Genomic DNA, 25,008 nt, shown 5'->3' on the forward strand with positions numbered 1-25,008 from the left:
TGGCTCTAGAGTCCTATTTGGGCATAGAGGGTGGTCACTGAGTCACTCTCTATGGCAAGCCTGATGACTTGGAGCAGAAAAGAACATTACCTGTAGGTTTTCTCATCCTCATCCAAGTATCTACTCAGTCTCCTCCTATCCTTCTCCAAAGAAATATCTCCAAGAGAGAAAACTGTCTTTCTACAATGCCTCTGAAGTCATCCTTGGTGAAGGATAAGAAGAGAAAGTCATCATGGGTCATAGATAAACCCTGAGGAACTTTAAAGTCTTTGTTCTCTCTCTCTTTTTTTTATTGCTCCTAAAGCAATTAGCAGGCAAAGGCGAAGCTACTGAGAAATGCCTGGTGACGGCGCCATCACTCACCATGGGGGATGCCATCCCAGATGTCCAGCCAATCGTATTTGCAGTCTCCCTCTCCCACCTGCAAAGGGTCGTGCTCCAGGTCAAAGGTCAGGAACTGCAGGATGATCTCCATCTTGGGTTTGGCCAGGATGGTGAAGGTGCAGTCCAAGTTGTGTGGGTACTTCTCGGGAAACCCGGGGGACTCGATGGTCCCGTTGGGGCTTGTGAAGTTCTTTGAACAATCTTCGGAGCCTGTATGTAAATGAGAACCATAGCATTAAGAGAGTGGAAGAGGATGCCTTTCTCTGTTGCCTCTGTCACATGGGTTATTTAAATGTTTGGGCCCAAATTTCCCTCCTCACAAAGTTTTTGTTTCCACTGGAGTGGCCCTTGAAGCAACATACTTTTCACATCAACGTTTCAAGCCATAAAGCCTAGACCATCTTTAGGAGAGAAATTAGGGAGTAGAGCAGGCTTGCTCTACATATTAGAGTAACAGCAGCAATGGAGGATTTGGGAGGGGGGTGGTGTAGAAAGAATTGTGTGTGAGATACAGGGAGGGAGAGAGAGAGATGGATTCTCTTGAAAAGAGGAACAGAGTCTTCTTTCTCAATTACTCAGCTGCTTGCTCCAGAAATGTAAGTTATTTCAATCCTCAAGGAAGGCTTGCTGATTGCCAGCAGGGAAAACAATGTTACCCCTTATTTATTGCTGACCTCAACACTGGCCCCCATTGTACCACAGCCAACTTGGTGCCCCCAACTCCCTCCAAGATCCAAGGTGCCTCAGGGGAGGGGCAAAGGGGAGCTCGGGTCTCATTCATGTCATGACTATATTAAAACTAGCGGCTCTGTAGTGGCCAGACAATTAACAATTGAGGTTTGTAGCTGGTGGATCACAGCAGGGTTTGGGGATGTTAAAGGCCGCTCCAGCAGCAAGTTTGGAAAAAATGTGGCAGTGCATTGACATTTGGAAGGCTTCTGGTTCTTTTGTGGTGGGGACGGCCTTTTTTCTCTCCTAAGCTCTTGTGTCTGCTTTCTTGGGGCTCACGGAGGCGTCTTATTAAATGCTGCGCACATTCGCATCCTGGTGCAGGCTTGGACCGCAGCGGGAGGGAGCTCGTAAAAGGATTACAGCCACTGTCTCCCCTAATGCCTCAAGGTGGAGTCACATTAAAAGGGCCCTCGTGTGCTGTAACCCAGCCACCATTTGCCAGGGTCGCCTGGGACGGTCCCAGGACACTGCAGCCCAGACCACGGGCCCAGGGAACTGCATGGAGCCAGAAGTTTTGCAAGTTATCGCGATGAATGTAAATGCTGCACAATTAGCATTGATCTCGCTACGTTCTGATTTTAAAATTGAAAAAGGGAGCAGGATTTATGAGGGGAATAATAGGCACGCTAAGCATGAAGAAAAAACACAGAAATACTAGATAAACTAGGTGTTTACTGGCAGGGAGTGTCCTCTGGGGATCCCACTGAAATATAACTGCGTGATGTCAATACAGTGATCTTAGCCCGCAGCAACGTCTTTATCCGTGGCTCCCGCAGCAGCCCCTGGACGGGTCTCTTTATTGATGATGGCTTTCTGGAAAGCGGCAAATGTCTGACTTGGAAAAGGTGCCATGCAAATAAGTGGGGGAGGGGATGGAAACTTTTTTTTAGCATCAGACAGGAAGTTCCAATATCCCTGCTCACCCTTCCATCACCTCCGCCCTTCCAGCCAGCAGAGCCTTGGCAGGGTGGGAACCCGGGACACCTGGGGCGAGAGCTAATCTTTTCAGGATTCTTCTTCGGAGGCTCTCTAATGCTGCATCCCAGAGGCTCTGCGTTCCATCATTCTGAGGCCAGGTGGCCCAGTGGGCAGCCAGGCCTGGAGGCAGGAGATGAGATGACCTCTCCCCCAGTTTGTTTTTACTATCAGAACCCCAGCTTCTGAAAGCCTCCTCCATGGTCCAGGATGAGGCAGTTTAGCAAAGCCAAGCCAGCTGGCAGGTCTTCAGGTGGCTGAGAGGGATTTTGAAAAGGTTAGCGTTTATGGCTGCCCAGCCACTTTGCCAGAGGAAATTAACCCTATTCACAAGTTGCTTCTAGAAAAGGCATCCTGACACTCCCTCCTAGCGTTTGCCCTATTGTCATTCCTTTCCAAGGCAAGGGGAATCACCCCCCACCCCCACCCGCCCCGGAGTGGGGAATTTATAGTGGAATCTTTCTTTAGTCCCTGTCATCCATGGGGGACAGGCGCTTCCACAAAGGACACTTAGAAAGCCCAAGAGAGGCCTGGAGAATGTGAGATTCTAAAGTACCCACAGTTTCCAAGGTTCTGTGGTCCTGTAATGGACTGGAGAGACTTTTTTCAATCTGACGTCCTTAAGGCAAAAAGAAAAAAAAAAGTGTGTATCTATCTTCTGACATATGGCTATACATGGGTGTATCCTGTGGCTTATTTTGAATGAAGTAGAAAAACAGTTTTATCCTTTTCATGCAGAAAAATCGAGCCTGTCCATTACAATCGTGCATCCACCTATAATTGTACCATCTTGCTGTTTGGACTATGGTCAGTGTCAGAAAGCAGGCACCTGAATATCAAATGTGGAGAAGAGATCTCAGGAAAGGGTGACCATCCCTGGGACAAGGGTTGAGTCTTGCAGTTATCTACCTAATCCAAGAGGCTCTTCTGCAATGTGTTAAAAGGATTAAAGGTTAAAAAAATAGCTCAGTCAATAAATACTCAAGTTTATGCAATGCTAAAATTGTCCATAGAAGCTGGGGGATTTTGGCTGCAGTGAATGATTTCATACCAAAGGACTCTGGTATGAAAAATGCCCACTCCGTGGTTTTTCACTGTAAATTGTACGATAACTCTGCAAGCAGAAGGAGAATCTGCACACATAAGGCTATTGAAAACATGGTGGATTTATCCAAAGATGAGTTGAGGCTGACCACAAGGGTAAATCCAGTTCTTCAATTTAGGAAGTGGGAGTAGGGGGCACCCCAGGTTTTCTCTGTCTGTGAAGAACCCGAGATTTCAGTTTCCAAAATGTCACTGGGCACCACAAAAGAAAACTTGATCTTGAACTTTGGTCAGAAGACAGGAAACAAACACACAAAACCCCCCACATTTTCCAGTGATTCAGTTTCCAATGTTACTTTTTAAATTATTTTAAAATTCCTTTCTCTGTTCTGCTTATGATTTGGTGACTTGGGATCACTTAAGTCAGCGAGTTGTTTGCTTTACCCTTTTCTATGTGGACCGTCTGGTCATACACAGACTCTTTCATAAACCACTTCATTCAGGGCAGACACGAACCTCCCTCTCCAGCCGCTCACCCCCATCTGTACTGAATTGTGAGTTTATTTCTGTCAGTATGACTCTGCAGCAGAGCCCCGCCTGGGCGATGCGCTGTCGAAGGCTTCCAGAATCCTCTGTACAGTTGTGTATCTGTTTACAGTTCCCCCTTCTCTCTTTATGAATCTGACTAGCAAACACAACTGTGTGCTGTTTAGATTTCTTCAGGATGTTCATGCGTTTCTTTCGTGTTATGTGGATGACATAACTTGGCGTGTTTTCTCTCAGGGCTCCGACAGTGGAGATCTGGGTGTGGGACGTGGCACCTGGAAGAATGCTCATCTTCCTAAACGTCTCAGTTTTGAACTTGGCACACCCCGCCCCCTGCACATATACGTGCCTTATGAGGGTTGACTTTCGGGCTGAGAGCTGCTCTTTCCAATGGGCATGATGGCATGTGTGAACAGCGCCGAGGCCACTGGGCTCTCACCTCTTTCTTACATTCCCCAGAATGGCTGTTGTTGGCCGGTCTGTTACCTCCCGCTGCTGCAGTAATCTTTTTCTTCCTTCTGTAGGCAATCCCAGGCCTTAAAGTAGACTGCCCCACTTCTCCATGCCCAAGCCACCTTCCTTGGCTTGCTCCTTTGTTTCTAGGCTTGCTGCCTCATTCAAAATCCTACGTCAGCCTGTCCTCAAAAGAGCAATGCTGAGTTATGATACCCTCTGTGTGTTTTGGCTTTTAAGATCGACTCTTCACATTTGCGTGATGGATAGAGCTAACATTCACGTTTTTGTGTCGATTTCTGGAGGATGTGGCACCATCCTTTGTGAAATACTAAGTTGGGAAACATGAAACAGAGATGAGCTGGAATGGTCCTCCGCACCCTTGTTCTGACTTCCGGTGGCTAGCTCCCTGGATGCCCTTGCTTGGAGCTGTTTTCCTTTCGTGGTCAGCACAGTGGAGCCGAATGGCAGCTTTAGCACTGGGGACCTAGCTACCTAATAGACTTCCCAGGTAACCTACCGGCAAGCCACTCAGCAGCTCCCTCATTTTCACATCCACAGCATGTTAATCATACCTTCACAGTTATTCACTCTGCCTCATATTGTAACAATAGTTTACCTTGCAAGTTACCTATCAATTTACACATTCATCCAATAACATAGACTGTGCATCTGTTCTGTGCTGTGGGTTTACACACTGTCTCCCCAATCAGAAGAGGGCAAACACCCCGTTTCCTTCCTTCTCTCTTCTCTCTCCCCACTAGTCCCCAGCAGAGGATGGCATAATGAGGGGTCCATCAGTGCCAGTGGCACTGACTGATCTGAATCTCACACAGGACTCAGGGGAATGTGGATGAGGCGATTTGGGTGCCTCACACCAGCCCGAGCCACTGGACACACAGACTGTCAGTCCCTGTGACCTCATGTAGTCAGCTGCATGACGACCCGGGGCAGACGGTCTTTCCTGGGACTCGTGCCCTGGGACGCTCCCGGCTCCCACTCTGGCTCCAACCTTTCACTGGATTCTACGATCTTGTTCTCAGGCAGACAAATCTGGCAAATATTTTGACAGAGTGGATATAAAAAGTGCTTTCAGCAGCTACCACTTCCTTTCAAGAATTGTTTGGCGAAAAAGAAAATATATATGAATAGTTCCCCTCACACTGAACTCAACAGGCGCCGGACTTGGGCCCCTCGATGACAAGGCTGACAGCCTCCCCTTTCAGCAGACTCTGTCCATGAGTTGTAAAACTTGGGCTGCTGGCAAGGGAAACACAGTCGTAGATGGGGTGGGAGCCCCTGAGGTGGGGGGATGGGCAGGGGTGAAGGGAGAACTGGAGGGTAAACTTCACTTAGCCTCAAGATAATGAGCTCACACATGGGAGGGAAGAGCACGCTGCTTGGAGTGCTTCCATGGAGATGCTGAACCAGCGACTTGTGAATCAAAGTTGTCTCTACCCAGTTATGGATATTAAGCATTGGCCCATATTCTCAGGATCTAAAGTAATCTAAGGGGGACCTAATGGAAAGCAGGTGGTCAACTTAAAAGAAGGGCAATGTGCTTCTCCTCTCTTTCTGCTATCTTTATCAGGGTGTTGGCTTCATCGGCATTTAGGAAGTTTGGGTTCAATGGGTAGACGTGATGCAGTGGAACAGCAACGGGAATTCCTAGGAGCCATATTTGGGTGTAAAAGCAACTGTGTGACTTTGTTGGTGGTAGTGGTGGTGGTGTCATAGTAAGATTTTTAGAGACTCCTAACACTGAAAAGATGATGTCCTTCCGTCCCATGTAATTCCACAGAAAGGCTGTGTTAAATCATGAAGTAATTAGGAGGACGTTTAACCAAGTTTTGTTTTTACCATGAAGATTATTGTGATTTTTTTAAAAAGACACACAAAAATCAAATTCTTTCCAAAAGCGTTTTTCTATGTAACAGGTTCTCCTATTCTTTCGTTGCCACAAACAATGTTTATCTGCCCAACATGCTGTACCCAAGCACTAACCTGGCAGCTCGCCCTCTTAAACTGGCTGGTAACTTAAACTGGCTTTTCATCTCAGGCTGTCTCCAGGTTCACCTTGAACCTCTCTTCCCTCCATCAACTTACTTAGGCTGGATAAAATTAGAACCCTTACCACCTGTGTCAACCCACTGGGCTCCATCTATGAGCACATAACTATTACGTAGTTCCCGCACACAGCGCCCCGTAGCCAGACACAGAGGGCGGAGTCCCATCTTCTCTCCACCATGACCACACTGACCTGTCTTGAAGATCTCATAGCGGAGGGAGAAGCCTGCCCCCTGCCGGGCGTAGTCGGAGGTGAACTTGATGTAGAGGACCGAGCCCGAAGAGATAATGGTGGGTGGGGCGATGTTCCCACAGTGTTTTCCCAGGAGGTCTGCGGATTCGCTGTCCCCGTCCCGAATCTCAATGAAGTCATACCTAGGTACGGATGGCGCAAAGGGGCACATATGAGAAAAGACCAGTTTTGGGAGATGAAAAGGACTATTTTCTCCCTCCAGCTCAGGTACCTCCATCCACTTCTAGACATTCAGGTGTTTCGTATTCATCAAAGGGCACTTACGTTTGCTTGTAGAGACTGGCAAACATAGATATAGGAAGTTGCATTGCTTTCTGAAAGCCACACAGAACGAGCACCTCAGTGGATGGCTAGACTTTAAGGCCTTGTCTCTTGCTTACATAAGAGCAGTAGCGTCATTCTATCAAATGTCTCAAATATTTTTTTCTTTGTGCCGTAGCACCATTTTTATTTCCATTATGATCTCTCTGAATCTTAGTCTTTTCTTCTTAGCTCTGTGTCTCTGCATGTTACTTAACCCCTTTGAGCGTCAATTTCTTCATCTGTAAGATGAGGATAAAAATATCCACTTCAGGGGATTGGGATGGAGATGGAATGAAAAAACGTAAGGAAGGTGCTAGGCACCGAGTCAGGCACATGGGGGCTGTTTCAGAGAGATTTGTTTATTTTCCTGCCTCTTCCCCAAGTTCAGTTCTCTCCTGGGTCATTTGCTCTTCTCTTTAACGTTTAGTGACAAAGACTCCCCAACCGTGGGCCACCTGCCTCCCTGAGATGACTCTGCGAAGTTCACAACAGCAGTGTCTATCTAGTTAACAACATGTTTTTAAAAGGAGTCAGCACCACATTAGATAAGGCAATAAAAACCTTTCTCCAGGGGCTTCCCTGGTGGCACAGTGGTTATGAATCCGCCTGCCAGTGCAGAGGACACAGGTTCCAGCCCTGGTCCGGGAAGATCCCACATGCTGTGGAGCAACTAAGCCCGTAAACCACAACTACTGAGCCTGAGCTCTAGGGCCTGTGAGCCACAACTACTGAGCCCACGTGCCACAACTACTGAAGCCTGTGCACCTAGAGCCCGTGCTCCGCAACAAGAGAAGCCACCACAATGACAATTCTGCCTGCGCACCGCAACGAAGACTAGCCCCCGCTCCCGGCAAGTAGAGAAAGCCCGTGCGCAGCAACGAAGACCCAAATGCAGCCATAAATAAATAAATAAATAAAAATTTTAAAAAACCTTTTTCCAAAAGCAGGGGGTGAGTCCCTGGGGACCCAGCATCTCTGAGCATATAACTATTAGTCTCAGCAAGAGGCAGAGCGGGCTGCCTTCCCCACCCTGAGGCCTGAGTTCATTTCAAACAGAACCAAACTGGCCCGGGTTGGGGAAGACACCTCAAAGACACCCTTGGCTAGGTCCACGGGACGGCGCACCTACTGTGCCACTGTATCAGTACAGATGCACATTTTCAGCTTCGATGTGTGGTCTGGCAATCCTCACTGTCCCGCGTCTGTGCTCCTTGTCTGGGCTCCCAGGGAATACTCCTGTCACAACTGCTGACGTGGAACATTCCTTCCCCACCAGCTCCCTCAAATTGCTGGCCACTGTACCATTATTTACTGAAAACCATCCATCTACCTCTCTCTCCGTTTATTTATTTTGCATCAACCTGTTAAAACAACATGTCGGAAATCTCTTCTTCTGGGGTAAAGAGAGGGACCGGGAAGGCTACCCTCCCTGGCATGTGCCACACACACAGGGTCTGTGGGAGCCGGCGGTCTGCAGAAGTGGCTTGTTTGAGCTGGAGTGGCCTGAGGCCTCACCACCGCCCCTGGGAGCCATGTTTCAGATGGCTCGGCCACTTCCCAATAAATAGGCCTTCGAAGGGAGTATATGGAGCAGACCAGGGTTAGTTCATTCTTAAACCCCAGAGAGCTGGAATCCTACAGTCCAAAGAACCGCAGAAGCTGGTTAGAGTCCAGAGAAGAGGAATGGCAGGGTTTTCCCCCAGGAGCTCTGAAGAGATGGACACAGATTGGGAAAGGCGGGGGTGGGTGGGGGAATCTGTTTAGGTCTTGTGATTTCAGTGTGGGAGATGGTGCTGACTTTGAAAATGTGCTTCCTCACTTTCAAAACAACAGTGAAAAGACACTTAGCTTGTTCTCAAAGGAAATTCCCCCAAACCTTCTGGAAAATCCCTCCTTTGTATTTCCACGATGAGGTAAGAACTGTTGGACAGTCACTCTCAGCTGAGTATTGGTGATGCCTTCTTCACCAGGGTGCACAACGGTGGAGAAGCACCTATATCCATGGAGCAGACATTACCCAGCTTGCCTGGAGGAGCCAGTGTCCCCCTAGCCCACCCTCATCCCTGAATTAGACAGAACAGGGTTTGGATCCCAGCTCAGACTTATTAGCTGGGTCCCCTCAGGCAAGTCACTCAACCTTTCTGAGCCTCAGAAATGGGGAAAATAAGAGCAAAATAGGGCTACTAGAATTTTTCTCCTAGGGTTTCTCTGAAATTTAAGTGACCCACATCATCTATATAAAGTGTCCCAGCACGTGCCTCATGAGTGTTCATGGGAATTTCTTGTATTTTCACACCCATTTCAGAGGAGAAGCAGCTGAGCCGTAGTGCAGAAGTGACTTTCTCTAAGAGACAGAGCAAGTGAGCAGAGATGCAGTATAAGAGGGAATGTACATCTGTTCAAACATTTTGGAAGGCATTTTGGCAAAAATGTGAAAAGAGTTAATATGTACACATCCTTTGATCCTAGCAATCCCACTGCTAGGATTTTTTCCTAGGAAAATAATCAGACAATTGTGCAAAGATGTATATGCATCTTTGTGTGTATATATTTTAAAAAGCATGTGAAAAGTAAAAAGATGCTTTGTTTATAAACAGCATTGTGTCTAAATGTCCAACAGCAGTGGCGGGTAAATGAATTTTGGATATTTATAAAATGGAATACTCCACTGCTATAGTAAAAGTGCTATAGGTCTAGTTTTTTTTTTTTTTTTTTTTTTGCTTTTAAGGAAAAATGTCCACGACATATTGTTACGCTGAAAAAAAGTAGATTTTTAAAAAAGTATGCTTTAAAATATATATAGGTATATATATTTCCTTGCATATACATACAGAAAAAGTCTGAAAGCATATAGACTAAAATAGGGACTTCCCTGGTGGCGCAGTGGTTAGGAATGCGCCTGTCAATGCTGGGGACACGGGTTTGAGCCCTGGTCCAGGAAGATCCCACATGCCGCGGAGCAACTAAGCCCGTGAGCCACAACTACTGAGCCCGTGTGCCTAGAGCCCGTGCTCTGTAACAAGAGAAGCCACCGCAATGAGAAGCCCGCACACCGCAAGGAAGAGCAGGCCCCGCTCGCCACAACTAGAGAAAGCCTGCGTGCAGCAACGAAGACCCAACGCAGCCAAAAAGAAAGAAAGAAATTGAAAAAAAAGAATATAGACTACAATATTAACAGTGGTGAAATATATCTATGGATGGTGGGATAATTTGTAATTTTTACTTTCTTCTATTATCTGAATTGTTTACAGCGAGCCTGCATTTCTTTAAAATATATAAAATAACGATACTTCCATAAATAATTTTTTCCAAAGTAGAAGAGCTGAGAAAAATAATCCAGCTCTCAAAAGATAAAAAATACCATCGTCATCATGACAATCATCACCCATCTCACAGAATCACCGTAAGGACTAAATAAGACATAGCTTGTTGGAGCACCTAGAATAATACCAGGGACATGGCCCACACTCAGTGAATACTTAAAAAAAATGTTTTTACAGACTACCAGATAGCTCCAGTGTTTGTGTTGCCAATTTCTATAGGAAGGACAAAAAAAGGCCCTGACATCCCACTGGCTTGTTCATCAGAAGCGGAGGGTTTTATCTGGTTGCCTAAACACCTGTGGAGTAGTCTAGGGGATTAACAGAATCAGAGATGAAGCAAGGCTACCCAGCACATGTCATAGCTATGAACTTGCCTCAATTTACTCAACGGATATACCACCCAAATCCTTTTGGGTAATGCGGCCAGCTGCAAATACATCTTTACATAACTACGTACACATATAGTGAAGAGAGGCATTTTTGGAAAAGGTTTATATAAATTAATCATATCATACAGTTTCTCTCTGAGCTTGTTTTTTTTTTTTTTTTTTTTCGGTATGCGGGCCTCTCACTGTTGTGGCCTCTCCCGTTAGCGGAGCACAGGCTCTGGACACTCAGGCTCAGTGGCCATGGCTCACGGGCCTAGCCGCTCCGCGGCATGTGGGATCCTCCCGGACCGGGGCACGAACCCATGTCCCCTGCATTGGCAGGCGGACTCTCAACCACTGCGCCACCAGGGAAGCCCTCCGAGCTTGTTATTTAAAGGACCCCTCTGGTGAGTCCTTTTGCGAAGTAAATAATCAGTCCTTACTTCAACTTCTTAGAAAAACTATCCAGTTTGCTTGAGGGGAAAGCGACCGAGTCACAGTTAGGCAGGTAACACCCCCCCTTCCCTTCAGTGTCGGGGTTCTGCCCTGTAGACAAGCCCCAGCTAACCACCAGGTCTTCTGGCTGGGGTTTTTGTATGAAGGGCATATTCCAACTGACATGCTGACTCCACACAGAATGTCTCATTTACCTCCTGTGTGACTGACTCATTTGGGGAAATTTTTTCTTATCGGGGATTTGCTACAGCTGGAGTAAATCTCCTTAGAAATTTCAGTGTTGTCAGGTTCATTTGTGAAGACCTAGCGGAGACTTAGGAACTTTGTGGCCTTGGAATAGATCTGACTTTGCATCTAGCATCTAATAACCAGCATTTGTTTGGTAAAGGAATCTGGGCTGCAAACTCAGAGCTCACCCCAACGATAGTCATGTAGGATAACCTGAAAAGCCATTCCTCTTATTCATCTTCTGGAAGGAGACAGAAACCAGCTAACAGACATATTAACTATTGTGTTTGCATTTCATTGTTCCTAATCTCCCTCAGATGAAAAAATTTCTTTCAAAGCTTTAACACTACCTTTTCTTATTTTATTTATTTACTTTCCTAAGCTGAAGTAGCCATCTCTACTCCAGTTCTTTTTTTCTCTCTAAAATGGTTCCCCAAGTACCTTTTTACTCTTCACAGATTCCGACACCTGTATGCTGAGCATTTGTCTAATGAATGCTTTCTGTACTTTCTTTCTTGACTTCAAAGTCTTAATTTCTCTCCCCAAATCCACATTTTGGGCGTGGGAATCTTGATGGTGGAATTAATTATAAGAGTCCACAGGAGAAATATGAAAAAGCAACAGTCTCATCTCTTCTTCTCATCACTAGGCAGACATGAAAAGAAGCTTTCTACTTTCCATAACTCTACCCACACTTGATGCTGCCCAGCAGGCCACCAAAGGCTGGGTCAGCCAACCGAGGCTGTGCTGGAAGATTTACCACGTGGAGGCCCCTCCTCCAGGGCTGGATAATGTCTAGCCCCATCCAGAGTCTACCTTTATGGACGTCACATAGAACTGCTTGTGAGGGGATTTCTATATCGTAGGCAGAGTACTTAGCTGCTCCAAGGAAGAACGCTGTGCCCATTCTATGGGATTTCTCTACACATCTAAGTACCTCTGCAACCAAGTCCTGAAGCCATAAACTTTGCCAGCCAGGCAATGCCTCCTCTCATGCTACTTGCATCATGAACGTTTAAGCCATCACGTTCTGGACATGGCAAGTTCTTTCCAGCCCCTGGGCTTTGCACTTTCTCTTCCCTCTGCCTGCAATACTCTTTGTTAGCCTTTGCTCTGTCTGGTAACTTCTCATTCTTCTGAGTGCGAATGTCACCTCCTCTGAGAAGCCTGCCCTAGTTACCTCATTTCATCTGGCATGCCCTTATTTTCTACCTCACCACCCTCTCATTGCCTTTCTGGCTGTTACCATAATCTGTAAGGTTTTGTCAATATACTTTCTTTGTTTAGAATCTGTGTCCTCCACTAGACAATAAGCACCACGAGGGTAAGAACCTCACCTTTTCACGGATGAATTTATAATACTTGCACGGTGCCCAGCACATAGGAGGGCTCACTAACTTTTTGTTGAGTGAATAAATGATTGAGGGACCTGAGGTTGACGTTACATGTTAAGAAGAACGAACTCTGCTTTTGAGGGGTTCGGTCCGTTTCACACTCTGCATTTGGGCACCAACACACTCACTCAGCTATTCTGGTTGTATCTGGAAACCAAAATGTTGCCTTGTGACTTGAAAACATGAAATATAACATTTTGAGTGGAAGAAATATCTCAAATCGTGCTGACAGCGTTTTCTCTATTAGCGGGAAACAAATCAACTATAATTAAAATGCTGTCAAAGTGATTTGAGATTTTTCTCACACTTTCAAAGTTCCATATTTCATGAGTAGATTATCCAGGCCAGAGAATTTACCACCTCCTGGAGTGCCTTTCTTACAGGAATCTCAAAGACATCTACAAACACTGTCTTATTAATCCTTGCATTAAAACCTGCAGGGACAACAGGAGGAAAAAACAACACTGTCATGCACAACTTTCTCCACAAAGAAGCTGCCTGAGAGCCTAAGAGGCTGTGAGGTAGGTCTGCATGATGCCGAAGTTTCTGGTCCATTCAGGCCCAAAGCCAGGTCGCCTGGTCTCCAGCTTAGTAGGGACATCCAGCTCTTATGGAGAAATCAGCTAGCTGTCAGGTCGGGTTTTTTAAGAAGCCATTTTTATAGCCTTGAATTTTTCCCTTTCACTGGTACCACTTTTATAAGAAGCTGCTATATCAATGAGAAGAGCTCCCATTTACTGAGCATTCACAGTGGGCTAGATCCTCACTCCATGTAGACAGTATTTCATTCAATCCTCACTTAATACACACCAGGCCCTGATATGATTACCATCCATTTGCAGATGTAGAGGCTGAGGCTCAGGGAGATTAAGCGACCTGCCCAAAGTCACACGACAAGGAAAGGCCAGAGGCAGGCTTTGCCCAGGCGGTTTCACTCCAGGGCACACGGACCTCGCCTCTGTCCTCTGGCCTCGTTGTTGCATGAAGATTGGAGAGCGGTGGGAATGCCAGATTGCCAGAACACTGTAACATTAGAAGGTGCCAGGTGCAAAGACACCTCTCCGTCTCAGTTAGAGACTTAACAGAATCTCACTCGTTTTATCTAGCTGTTTTGTTTAAACAAAGCCTGTAGGACTTGCCAAATTTAATAGACAATCACCCATAGATGCAGTGAATAGATTTGGAATTCACGGTTTCAAGACTCATCCAGTAGAAATCCAGCTTGTAAGTGTTCAGATGGGATAACATATTAATTTTTGTAACTGAAGTATTTTTATAAGTACATATATACCCATAGGGGAACATATGGTCCATTGGGTGAGAAAACAGTAACCTGTGTGTTTATACGCTCTTATAGTATCATCTAGAGCAGATATTTTTCAGCCCATGGATTTCCAGTAGGGTCCACAGATGAGTCTCAGTAGGTTGGGGAACCCCTACAATCCTACGCAGAAATTTTGTGTGTTTGTGTGTACGCACATTTTCCTAGGGAAGGGGTCTGGGACCAAAAAAAAAATTTTTTTAATTGCACAGAAACATATCTGTCTACAGGGCTGTGCGTACTCTGGGAAATGCAGTGCATGGGTTTTGTGGACAGACCCAGCTGGTTCCTGGCACATGCTAGTGGTATGATTTCAGGCAAGGCATTGATCTTCTCTGAGCCTCAGTTTCTTCATCTATAAAATGGAAATAATACGCCCCACCTTGTGGGATTGTTGAAAGGTTCGTGAAGCTATATACAGGCCCAGCACAGCACTGGGTGCCTTAGAGAGTGCCTGCAAGGCACTGGCCATTTTGATTCTTACCTGGGTTCTACAAAATAGGATGGCAGACTTGGGGGAGAGAAGAGTTACATACACACGATGCTTTGGAAACTGAACAGGTGAAGATGAAATGAAAAGTAATAAATTTACAGACAGTCTCAGTGTTCCCCAACCTCAGTGCTATAGAGGGTGGTTTCGAAAAATCCTCCTCCTTTACAAACCCATCAACAGTGCTTCATCACTTGAGTTTTTGAGAATTCGTTTCAGTCTCATGTTTCCGAACCCAGGCTATGGAACCAGCCAGCCAGGCTGGGTTCAAAACCACCTCCACTCCCATTTGCTGGGTCTTGAAGAGCTAGGCACTCAACCTCCCTAGATTTGGTGAGTTAATGCATGTCAACAGCTCAGCACGGGGCCAGGCACATAGTAAATGCTCAATAAATAAATGTTAGTTGTTATTGCTGCTGCTGCTATCATCATTTGTTGTGTTGTCTGACTCCATATCATTATTATGTCTTACCTAACTTATTACCATTATTTGCTCTCTAACTCCAAGGACTCACACACCGCATCGGTCTGTGTATTTGCGTGGTGCCGAGTGCCTTTTTAATAGCAGCTATTAGCACTTTCATTTTCTTCCTTTATTTCTTCCCACCCCGAATCTCTGATATTTTGAGCTTATTAGCAATCCCCTCACAGCCAGGGTCACCAGGGCTCTTTAGAAGGGAGGAAATCTGACCACCCAGCAAAGGAAGTATGCAAAGAGAACAACCCAAAACAAACTGAAGGAGTTATTCCAAAAAACCTTGAAGGCAAGAAAATGGAAACTACAAACAACATCTATTTATAATTGCTGGTGGTTTTTCCGCAGAAGCCCTGGGATGATGGAGAGGGCCCGCCGGTCTCATTGTTCCTGCGGAGCAGGCTGCCAAGAACGCCTCGCAATGTGAGGAAGGAGGCCGCTCCAGACACCGCGTCTGATAAGTCTCACTGTAGATGAACTTTCAGAGAATCAAGGGCACACAGCAAGGCCGGCGTCACTTCTCCCTGACCCTCTGGCCAAACACCACTCCCTCCACTGACCGGCTCCCCAGCAAGCACGTTCCTCAGGTCCTGTGGCCACAGATCTCCTCTGCTCCTGCAGACAGGCTTGGATGGGACGTATTTGCTTATGCAAGGAAGGATTTTCGAAGCAACCGGTGCTAATGTGAAGTTTAAGGCTTTTGGGCAGGCTGTTTTCAGCAGGACTGTTGAGTGTTTCTTTCTGTCTGCTCTGTGCATCTATAAAATCCTCACCCTCTGCAGTCAGCTCAGAGGACCCCATGCTAGCATTCTGTAACAATATAGGGTAGAAAGCAGATAAAAGTAGCCCACAATTTGTGTCCATTCACCACTAGGCTGGTGCTCAGATGGGAAGGTGAACTGCAGCAGGGCCAGAGACTTGCTGAATTGTTCTAAGCTGGCCTGGGTCAATCGAACATGCCTCAGTTTGCCTCGTCTCATAAATGGCTACAGGGACCACGCCTCTGTGCCTCTCAGGGCTGATGGGTAAGCCACTGAGGGGAAATCAGAGTACACCATTCCTCGGCCTGGTGTGCCGGCAGCGTCCCTGAACTTGGCCAGGTGAACAGTTCCCTCTGGGACAGGTGCTCACCAACCCTGGCTCCCAGAGGGTCTGATTGTGGGAGTGAATCATAACCTCTCCATCTGTCTGAAAAATGGGAGCCTGCGGGGAACGAGGTGTGCTGGGCACTAGGGAATCAATCACAGCATTGAAAAAGTCTTCTATGTGTTTTCCTGGGATCAAGGCTCCCAGTCGTTTTTCTATCCCCCTTTGCTGGCATCCAGCCTCCATAACAAAAGTCAGAAAGTACAAAACTTGTCTGAAAAACGTGCCATGCGGAAATGCAAGCAGGGGACAGCTTGGGGAGTAGGTGGCAGGTGTGACGGGCCCTGTCCTTGCATTTCATTCACCCTGAGCTTCAGGTTACAGAGCTCAGAGGTTCTCCCCGGCTCCAGGGGCAAACTTGTCACTACTGTGCAAATGCAAAAAGCATGGTGGTGTGGAAATGATGGGCCTGCACTAACGTCCAGGCAGGAAGGGGCTGCTGCCACGCCAGGGTGGAGACTGAGGCCAGTGCTCGCGGGCCAGTCAGCTGGGACTGCTTCCACCTCTCCAAACGGCCGCTTGGTAAGCTTTCGCTGATGGCTGTGTTCTGAAGGCCCCGGGGCTGTCAGAGCAAAAGCAGGCCTGTCCACGCAGGACGCATGAAAGCGCTCGCCTCTCCCCATCACGGAAATGCCCCTCTGTTCCGAAAGAAGCAGCTGCCGTTTGGTGGGGTGGAGTAGAAGCTGTGAAGGTTCAGAATGTTGGATGCTCTTGGCTGAAGGCTCAGTCAGACCAGAAAGAAAGATGCCTAGAAAGGAACCAGCTCCTGCAGGAAAGGGAACCAGATTGCAGGAAGTCTCCTCACGGGATGGGAACGGTGTGAGTCAGACCTTAAGGCACTTTTATTTATCCCACAGCCAGAGCACGCCGTTTGCTCTGCGTGCAGAGCTGTTGGCTGGCGCGAAGGCCACCTCCTTGCGGTGGCCGGCAGGGTCCTCACAGCGTGGGGAGGCAGCATCAGCGCCAGGGAAGAGCTCTGGGGGCTGCACAAGAAGAGCCCTTGCGGGCAGTAGGGCAGTAGAGACCAACCCCCTACCCACCCCAGGAGAGGAGTCAGTACCCCAACGTGTAACCCAGCGGCCTGCCCGGAGGCTGGGACTAAATCCTGTATCTGCTTGGACCTCAGTTTTCCAGCAGATAAGACCAAAACAATAATGATACTTTCTTACCCTCCTACTGCTCTCAAAGGGATGACACAGGGATAAATCACTTTGAACATTTAGATGAAAGGTGCTCTATACACCCGAGGTCTCATCAACTGTAATTGTTACGGTAATTATTTTAATGATAATAATGATGATAACGGGGCGGAGGGGGTATGGGGCGGGAACAAAACCTCCTACCTTGAGACCAAGAAAAATCCTCCCGTTAAAACCCGCCGCACGGATTCCCTCTGCTCCTCGGTCTCAACCATCTCTTTCAAACTACCAGTTCCTGGGCTGAAATATTATTGACTCCTTTCCTTTCCAACGAAACAATTATTTGTTCCACCGTTTTCCCTCTTACTCACTCCCCAGTGTGTCTGGCTTCACCCTGACAGCTCAGCCGTGGGCTGTTTACAGGCTTCACTCACCCTCCACGACTCCGGTGCAGCTCCACTGACACTAAAGGCGGGAGAATTCTCTCTGTGTGAGGAATCAATTACTTCCGCTGACACTCTATTACTAGCCCTCACATCTTCGGATTCCAGACGGAGAGTGAGGTGATGGGGGAATGACAGGGAATTTGAAGAAGACGGCGAGGGGGGCTGTGCGGGACAGGGGCGGAGGTGGATGACAGAGAGGCAGAAAGAGACAACTGACTGAGAGGAAGGCCTCCAGCTCGCATTTAAAGACACAGAAAGCTCTCTCTCCCTCCTTGACTGCCCTGTGGGCACCCGGAGGTGACCACGTGGCAGGAAGAGGTAAAGAAAAGGAAGAAAGAGAAAAGGAAAAGAAAAGACTTGTCAAGTATATCTAAGGAAATCAGAGAGGCCCCAAATACCTAAGCCTTGGGACAGCAGATGACAGCTCTAGGCACAAGGACACACGTATACAAAGGCAGCTTTGGGCAGCAGGCTTCAAATCCCAGCCCTACCATTACTATCTGTGTGATTTCTCTGGGCCTCAGTGTCCCCATCTGTTAAATGGGAATAACAGCAGTACCAGCCCCAAAGCATTGTCATGAGAGTAACACATGGAAAGTTCTTGGTGTAGTAGCACCTGACACCTGTCAGTAGCTTAATAAATATTTGCTATTATTGTCCAACTGACAATCCCTCCATACCACCTACAAACATACGATGGAGCCCCTAATGGGGCAGAGCAGAAACATTTATAGAGACTGCCAAGACGCTTGGCTACAAAGCCAGGGAAAAAGCATAAAGAATCATGCGAATTTTCCTTTATCATGTGGAGTTTTTTGCTGCCCTCCTAAACCTAAGCCCAACTCACACTTCTTCTTTCTTCTTCTTTTTCAAGTTTTACTTTGAACCAGCTAACATTTTTCACGGATTTTCCTTCTAGGAAAAAAAGTTTTGATTATGTAAATTAAATACAACCATCTACTCTGCAATCAGCTGAGATGAGTTGTGAGGCGCAGGTCTCATAATGAAGGACGATTATGGAAGCTCTTTTCTAGAAGGAAAGACAAGGGCAGCTATTTTTTTTTTTTTCTGGGATGATTTATCCAGGCAAAAGTAGAAGAATGGAATTAAATATTCTGTTGAGTTTCTCTTGATCCAAAGGTTTCAACTGCCCCGCCACTAAAAAGGACAAAACAAAGAGAATACTTTTTTTTTTCTAAACGACTCATGACTACCGGAAAACACACAAATCCCTTTTTAGAAAAATCTAATTTCTCTACTTCATCTATTTCCTTCTCCTGTTTACCCCTCCAAACCCAGAGCTCCCACTGAATTTCTTAAGACAGACTCTCACCCGGTGTAATTAGATGGGAGAATTACATGGAGTTACATGGGGTGAGATGCTGGGCCTCTGGGACCTCTGGGTTCAGAGAAGGTGCCAGGCTTGAGAGCCAGAACAAGTGGGATTGTGTACTAGAAAACCTCAAGTCATTTTCTCAATGAGAAGATAAAAATGCATTGTTAGGAAGGACATCCACAGTGAAGCTTGCATTTGGAGAGTTGCGATTGCAACATCGCATATTTAAAAACAAACTGCCAAAAATAACCGTTGTCCCAACTGCTCTTTAACCTTGGTAGGCGGAGAACAATCTGCGGTGTTTTCCCCTACTTCTTCAGCGAGCTAAGCTGCTGGGTGGAGTCCCTGGTCAAGGCTGGTGAGCGTGGGGTTGGCTGCCAGCTGAGCTCGAGGCAGCAGGGCTGTTCCCGTTTATTGCACCGCGTACCTGGAGGGGATCTGTTTCTGTCATTAGCAGGGTTGCTGTGATACAGAAAAGTATTGCTGCTCATTGGTTCCTTGGGGGAATCAGAATATTTCTGTGGCTGAGCGGGCAGTAAATCTGTAACAATGTCATGAGTAATCAACCTGAGGATCTCTCCTGAGTGCAAGACACCCTCTTGAACCACAGAGAACTCTCACTCTGCTCTGAGTTCCAGAGACCAGCTGAAGCCACACGTCTAATTGGGCATTGTGCCCTCCTGCCCTCTATTCGTAGGAAAGAGATGTGTGTACACAGGGAGTCTTGTGTAGGAGTAAACTGACGAGCGGAGCTTAAAGCAGAGTGTTACCCGGACTTTCCCAGGCCATACCCCACTTTTAGGCATTAAATTGCAGGGGGGGATGGTCCCTGGATATAGGGTATGAAACTGCAGAAACTCTCTGACCAGGGAGAGTGGGACAGCAGAGAGTCCCCATCATCTCACTCTTTCCTGCTTCCTGACCACAGCCCCTCTCTGAGATGCTGGAAGTTGTCTGGCCAGGCAATAAAATTAAATAGCATTGCCCAGTCATCTCTTCACCGAGAAGGAGGTTTGTATCAACAAGCCACTAGGATGGCCCTACATTACTGTGGTTCCTGAAGACATCAAATTCTCTCCCCTTCTTGCCTTTGACATGATGCTCTCTGCCTGGGCCACCAGCGCTACCGCCATCCCCTTTGCCTGGCTAACTTCTTCAGGATCAGTGCAGGCATCGCCTCCTCCAGGGAGCCTTCCCTGATCTCCTCAGCCAAGGGTAGATCCCAGGGCTCATATCACGTCCCCGGTCAGAATGCATGGTGTTGTCGGAGGCCATAGAGCATGAGAGTAAAGAGCTCAGGTTGCAAAGTAGTGTGTTCTGGTTTCAAATCCCTTCTCTGCACTTTTTTTTTTTTAACATCTTTATTGGAGTATAATTGCTTTACAATGGTGTGTTAGTTTCTGCTTTATAACAGAGTGAATCAGCTATACATATACATATATCCCCATATCCCCTCCCTCTTGCATCTCCCTCCACCCTCCCTATCCCACCCCTTTAGGTGGTCACAAAGCACCGAGCTGATCTCCCTGTGCTATGCGGCTGCTTCCCACTAGCTATCTGTTTTACATTTGGTAGTTTATATGTGTCCATGCCACTCTCTCACTTCGTCCCATTCTCTGCCACCTTCAAGAGTGCAAACTTGGGCCAGTTGCTTACCTTCTTTGAGCCCAAGGTTCTTCATTTGTAAAATGGGAAGAGTAACAACCACTTCCCATTTCACGGTTTGTTGCAAGGATCAAATGAGATGATGTATGTAAAGCACTTGGCAGTGTCAGGCTCATATGTGGCAACTTTATCATCAGTAACCACGTATTTTTTTACTTGCTTCCGCCTTCCAAACTCTAAATTTCATAGGGTCAAAGAGTACGATTTACTTACTCATCACTGAATTCCCAAGGCTATCATCATGCTTGGCACACAGTAGATGTTTAATAACTAGGAACGAATGAAAGGTCTATTGCCACTTTGCTGATGAAAGACCAAGTCACAGAGAGCTTAGTAACTTCTGTGATCCCGTGTCTTACCTTCCTGCTGTCATTATGTCACATCACAAGATGGACGACTAGGGAAGACACCTCTGTTGACCTTCCAATGCGGGATCATGCCATGCTGACTTACATCCTGGCAACCCAGATGTAAAAATCTCACTGACACAATCATCTGCATGCCCCTGCTCAGCCCCCTCTAGGACTAGGCACCTTAGAGGGTAGAGATGAGACACACATGGCCCGTGCCCTTAGAGCACTTACGTGCTCAGAACACAGGATGACCACGCACGAACAGACAGCAAGCGAATCAGGGCAATAGGCAACGCTTGGGGAGTTCCGAGTAGGGGGCCCTGAAAGAGAGCTGGAGGAATCAAGGACTCCAAGGGGGAATGGAGGGGAGCGTGCCGTGGGGCACTGGAGGGGCGAGGGAGGAGAGTCTGACCCCTGGCCCTCACAGGGTCTCCTGCAGATGTAGTAAGGTTGTATGTGGTTGTATGTGGAGGACGTTTATTGAGCACAGGGAATCTTCGCTGGCCCGCTGGGGAAGGGCCAGATTACTGAGGTCTGGTATGTTCCCTCTGTTGCCCGTAGTCAACTTATCAACCCGGGAAAGTGCCCCCTTCCTAAGATAGCATCCCCTACTTTGGGAGAAGCACACGCATCTTCTGAGATTTAGAGAGCTCCTCTGGCCGTAAATAAACACAAGGGCGCTTTGTTTACCCAGCACACCTAGCTAGAGGCCCAACATCCCCCCAAACCTCAAATATCCAGAATGTGGGTGGGGCGGGGTGGGGGGATAGTTTCAGAAGAAAAGATGGTGAGCAGCTCAACTAATGCCGAGGACTCCATGCACTGATGCTCTCACACTCTGTCCCCGGGAGACCACCCTAGTACGCACCCTGCTGTGAGCGTGGCTGACTAAAGCAAAGCAGACATGCTGGCCCTGGGACTGCACTGGCCTGGGACGATAGCTCAGACCCCAGGACTAAACACTTCCCAACAGACACCGAAACCTCCTGAAGCAAAATCCATACCCACAATAAAAGGGTAAAAAGAGGTCAGAGGGGTATACTCATAACAGAAGATGACAGCAAGAGTATCGATAGAAAAAAGTCACACATTCCCCCAACGTACAAAGACGCTAACCCAGTTGCGAATTTATTGTGTATCTACGTAAACAAGAGACTGAAATCTTGCAAAGTAGTTACCATTGTCAAAGTTTTGCAGATGACGACACTGAGGCCTGGGAAGTTTAAAATGTCAACAAAAACTCATATCTAGATCTATCTGACCCAAACATGAAATTACCCAGCCTCTGTCAAGTTTAGAATTAGAAGCCTGAATCATTGAGGAAAAGTTGACTCACCTTAGCATTAATTTTGTTGAAGAAGACAAGGAAGCACGGCACATGACTTAGAATGTTCTTAATCAGAAGTCTTTCTAAAGAGGAACTTTTGCAACTTTAGAGGAGTATGTTTTAGAATCTGGAAATTTCAATGAGGCATGGTAAATGAGATTCATTGTGCTGAACATACACATCAAATTATCAGTATAGGTCTCTGTGTGGGTTTTTCAGCCTAAGAAATGTTCTGTCAAGTCTTCCTAGTGGTTTTCGCACTTTCTGAAGCATGTTTTTCAAGATATCCATCTGGAAATAACCAGTTCTTAAAAGGACCTAGACTCTTGATTCTGGTTTTCTTTGGGCCTCCGGGATGGGCTGGGACGCTAGGCTTGTGCGAGGGCTCGTGAATAAGCTGTGTATCCTACACAGGTGGGTGTTTTCAAGAATACATACACTTTAGATCTCAGAAAGGGAAAAAAGAATACTCAGGTTTGCATGCATGTGCTTCTAAAGCCCTAAGGTTCAGGCACTTGTCTGATGACTCAAGTGAAAGGCAGTAGCACGGTCCTCCTGCCCACCGCGGGGAATGAAGTGGCTTCTCCCTGTTTGCTCAGATGGCCCTGAGTCCTGCCCTTTTGTCCACAGGGGTTTCTGGTTTCTGCCTGCAGTCGGTGACTAGGCCTCAGAGCAGCCTGTGGGTGCTGGGGCTTGGATTCCTGCGGACGGCCAGAGGGAGGAGTTGGGAGCTCACTGCAGATGGTGGCCTCGGACTGTACTGACTCAGGCAAAACCGGGGCTGGTGAGTGAAAGTTTCCAAGCAGACGGCAGACTTAAATGGAACAAAATTAGCAAGCGACGGTTAGGGGAAAAGGTCTGTCTGTCTGGGGTTTATTCACCCACGGGCTCCACCTTTAGGATGTGGATTTCGAGGGACAAGCCGCCAAAGGCTTAGGGGCCACCAGCCAGGCTAATCCTCTCATAGCAGGGCCCATGCCCAGGTCATGGGGCCATCTTTGCAGTTAATCCTGCACAAAGGAAGAAGAGGGGAAAACAGAAAAGGGCAGGCATGCTGACCACTGCCCTTTTTTGCACAGCAGGGCTGGTTGTTTTTTTTTTCCCCTGACGTTCTTACTCATATTTCGTTTTGCAGGGAATGTTGCTGCTGCATGCTCTCCTCGGAAGGCCCTTTGGGCCGTTTTCTCTTGGTACGTGTCTACCCTGCGGGCCTTGAGAGCCAAACCCAATTGGAAACATGCACCGAAACGAAAAGAGAAAGGATGCTAATTTCCTCTGATAGTAAGTGCTTTCCAACCCGGGAGCTCCCTTGGAAGGAAAATGAGAGCGGGAGAGAAGAGAAACAGGACAGAATCTTCAGGACTGTCCCCTTCACAAGAAAGTGAAACAAGGCAGTGGGGGAGGAGGAACCCATTTAACCCTGAATGCAGGTGGCAGTGAAGACTGTTAAAAATACCTTGCAGGGTGAGAGATGGAGAGAACCGGATGTGTCTTTCTAAGTAGAGAAATTAATGAGAATGAGAGAGAAATGGGGAGTGGAGGAGAAATGGGGGAGGCTAAGAGAAGTAAGGATGAGGTTAAGTAGCAGAGGCGTGACCCCAACAGCGTCTTGCTGACACTTTGGCACTGGGGCAAGGAGACTCCAGAAGGATCTTTTTCTGACCTCCCTGAACTTTTCAGTTCACGCTGGAAGCATGGAATTGGGGGAGTGGGGAGAAAAACAGGAAGCTTCTCGGTACTGACGGTAAGCACCAGAAGCTTCAGCATAACCTTGTACCTTACCTGCTTCCCCTACTCCAACTCCAGCCAGAGGCAACGTCTTGGTTCCTCTGTTCCCAGTGGCTTCAGAGACCTTGCGCTCGCTCCATCCCTGGGGCTGAGTCCGGAGGGCAAGGGGTACGCCACAGCCCCAAACTGGGCAGGAACATGCTTCCCTGGCCTTGTGTGCTTCCAACATGTTTTAAGTCATGCTCCCCAGTTCCTGAGTTTTCCCTTCCCAAAGCCATGCCTTCTCTCTCTGCCCCTATGAATATACATGAGATGACCTCTCAGCAATTTTCCTGGGAGATTTGCTGGCATAAGCATAACAGATTTTGGCCCTCTGTTGAGACAGGTGATTAGTCAAAGTTCTCTGAGCTCAGACCCAAGCTCTCAGTACATCACGCTTCAGTCTGTGCCAACCTTCTGTAACCCAGCCAGAGGCACCAGAAGCTTATACCTTATAAAGAAGCTCTTCTAACAGAAATTTTTGGTAAAGTTCACTGGCAGGGAATTGGCAGCCTTGAGGTGCTGTGCAAATATACACAGGCTGTGCATTTCACTTAGACAAAGAGGAACTGATTAGTTACCCTGTGTCATCCACGGAGTCAAGAGTGGATCTGGGATTATAACTCCGTCTTATGACTCTCTGTCACATGAGGCGTCCACCCGGGAAACCCTTCGGTTTTCAACAAAGACTACCTCTTGTTAGGAACAAACCATTATGAAGGTGCAAAGGAGTCCTAGGAGGATAACAATGACATGGATTCACTGTGCCTCCCGATCGAACTCTGGTTAAAGAGGAGCCTTGTTCTCCTCCACAAGGTAGCCAGGCCCAGACCTAGACCTGCTCCCTTGTACGTCTCCTGCTAGCTGATCCCTTTAGTAATTTTTCAGCCTTCACAATGCTTTGCTCACAAGGAATGCTCAGACTATTTATTCATCATAAGGGGCCACTGAACACCCATCAGAGCAGTGGCATGTTCTAGGCACTCATCTGGAGCAGGACACGATCGTTGGCACATT

General features: G+C 47.3%; 1 protein-coding gene across 8 annotated transcripts in view; it reads right to left on the minus strand.

Moving 5' to 3' along the window:
- The window catches only part of NRP2 (neuropilin 2), a 113,462-nt gene that overhangs the window by 72,440 nt on the left and 16,014 nt on the right, over positions 1–25,008 (minus strand). For all 8 annotated transcript variants that reach the window (XM_027123368.1, XM_027123376.1, XM_027123382.1 and 5 more), the window contains exons 3-4: positions 6,395–6,576; positions 364–594 (exon numbers count right to left, since the gene is read on the minus strand). In XM_027123368.1, the coding sequence (XP_026979169.1) occupies positions 364–594; positions 6,395–6,576 (413 nt within the window). The remainder of the gene's footprint in view (positions 1–363; positions 595–6,394; positions 6,577–25,008) is intronic.

The sequence above is a fragment of the Aethalodelphis obliquidens genome, unplaced genomic scaffold, assembly GCF_003676395.1.
Source record: "Aethalodelphis obliquidens isolate GAN/ISIS:26980383/991018 unplaced genomic scaffold, ASM367639v1 scaffold2, whole genome shotgun sequence".
NCBI classification, from domain to species: domain Eukaryota; kingdom Metazoa; phylum Chordata; class Mammalia; order Artiodactyla; family Delphinidae; genus Aethalodelphis; species Aethalodelphis obliquidens.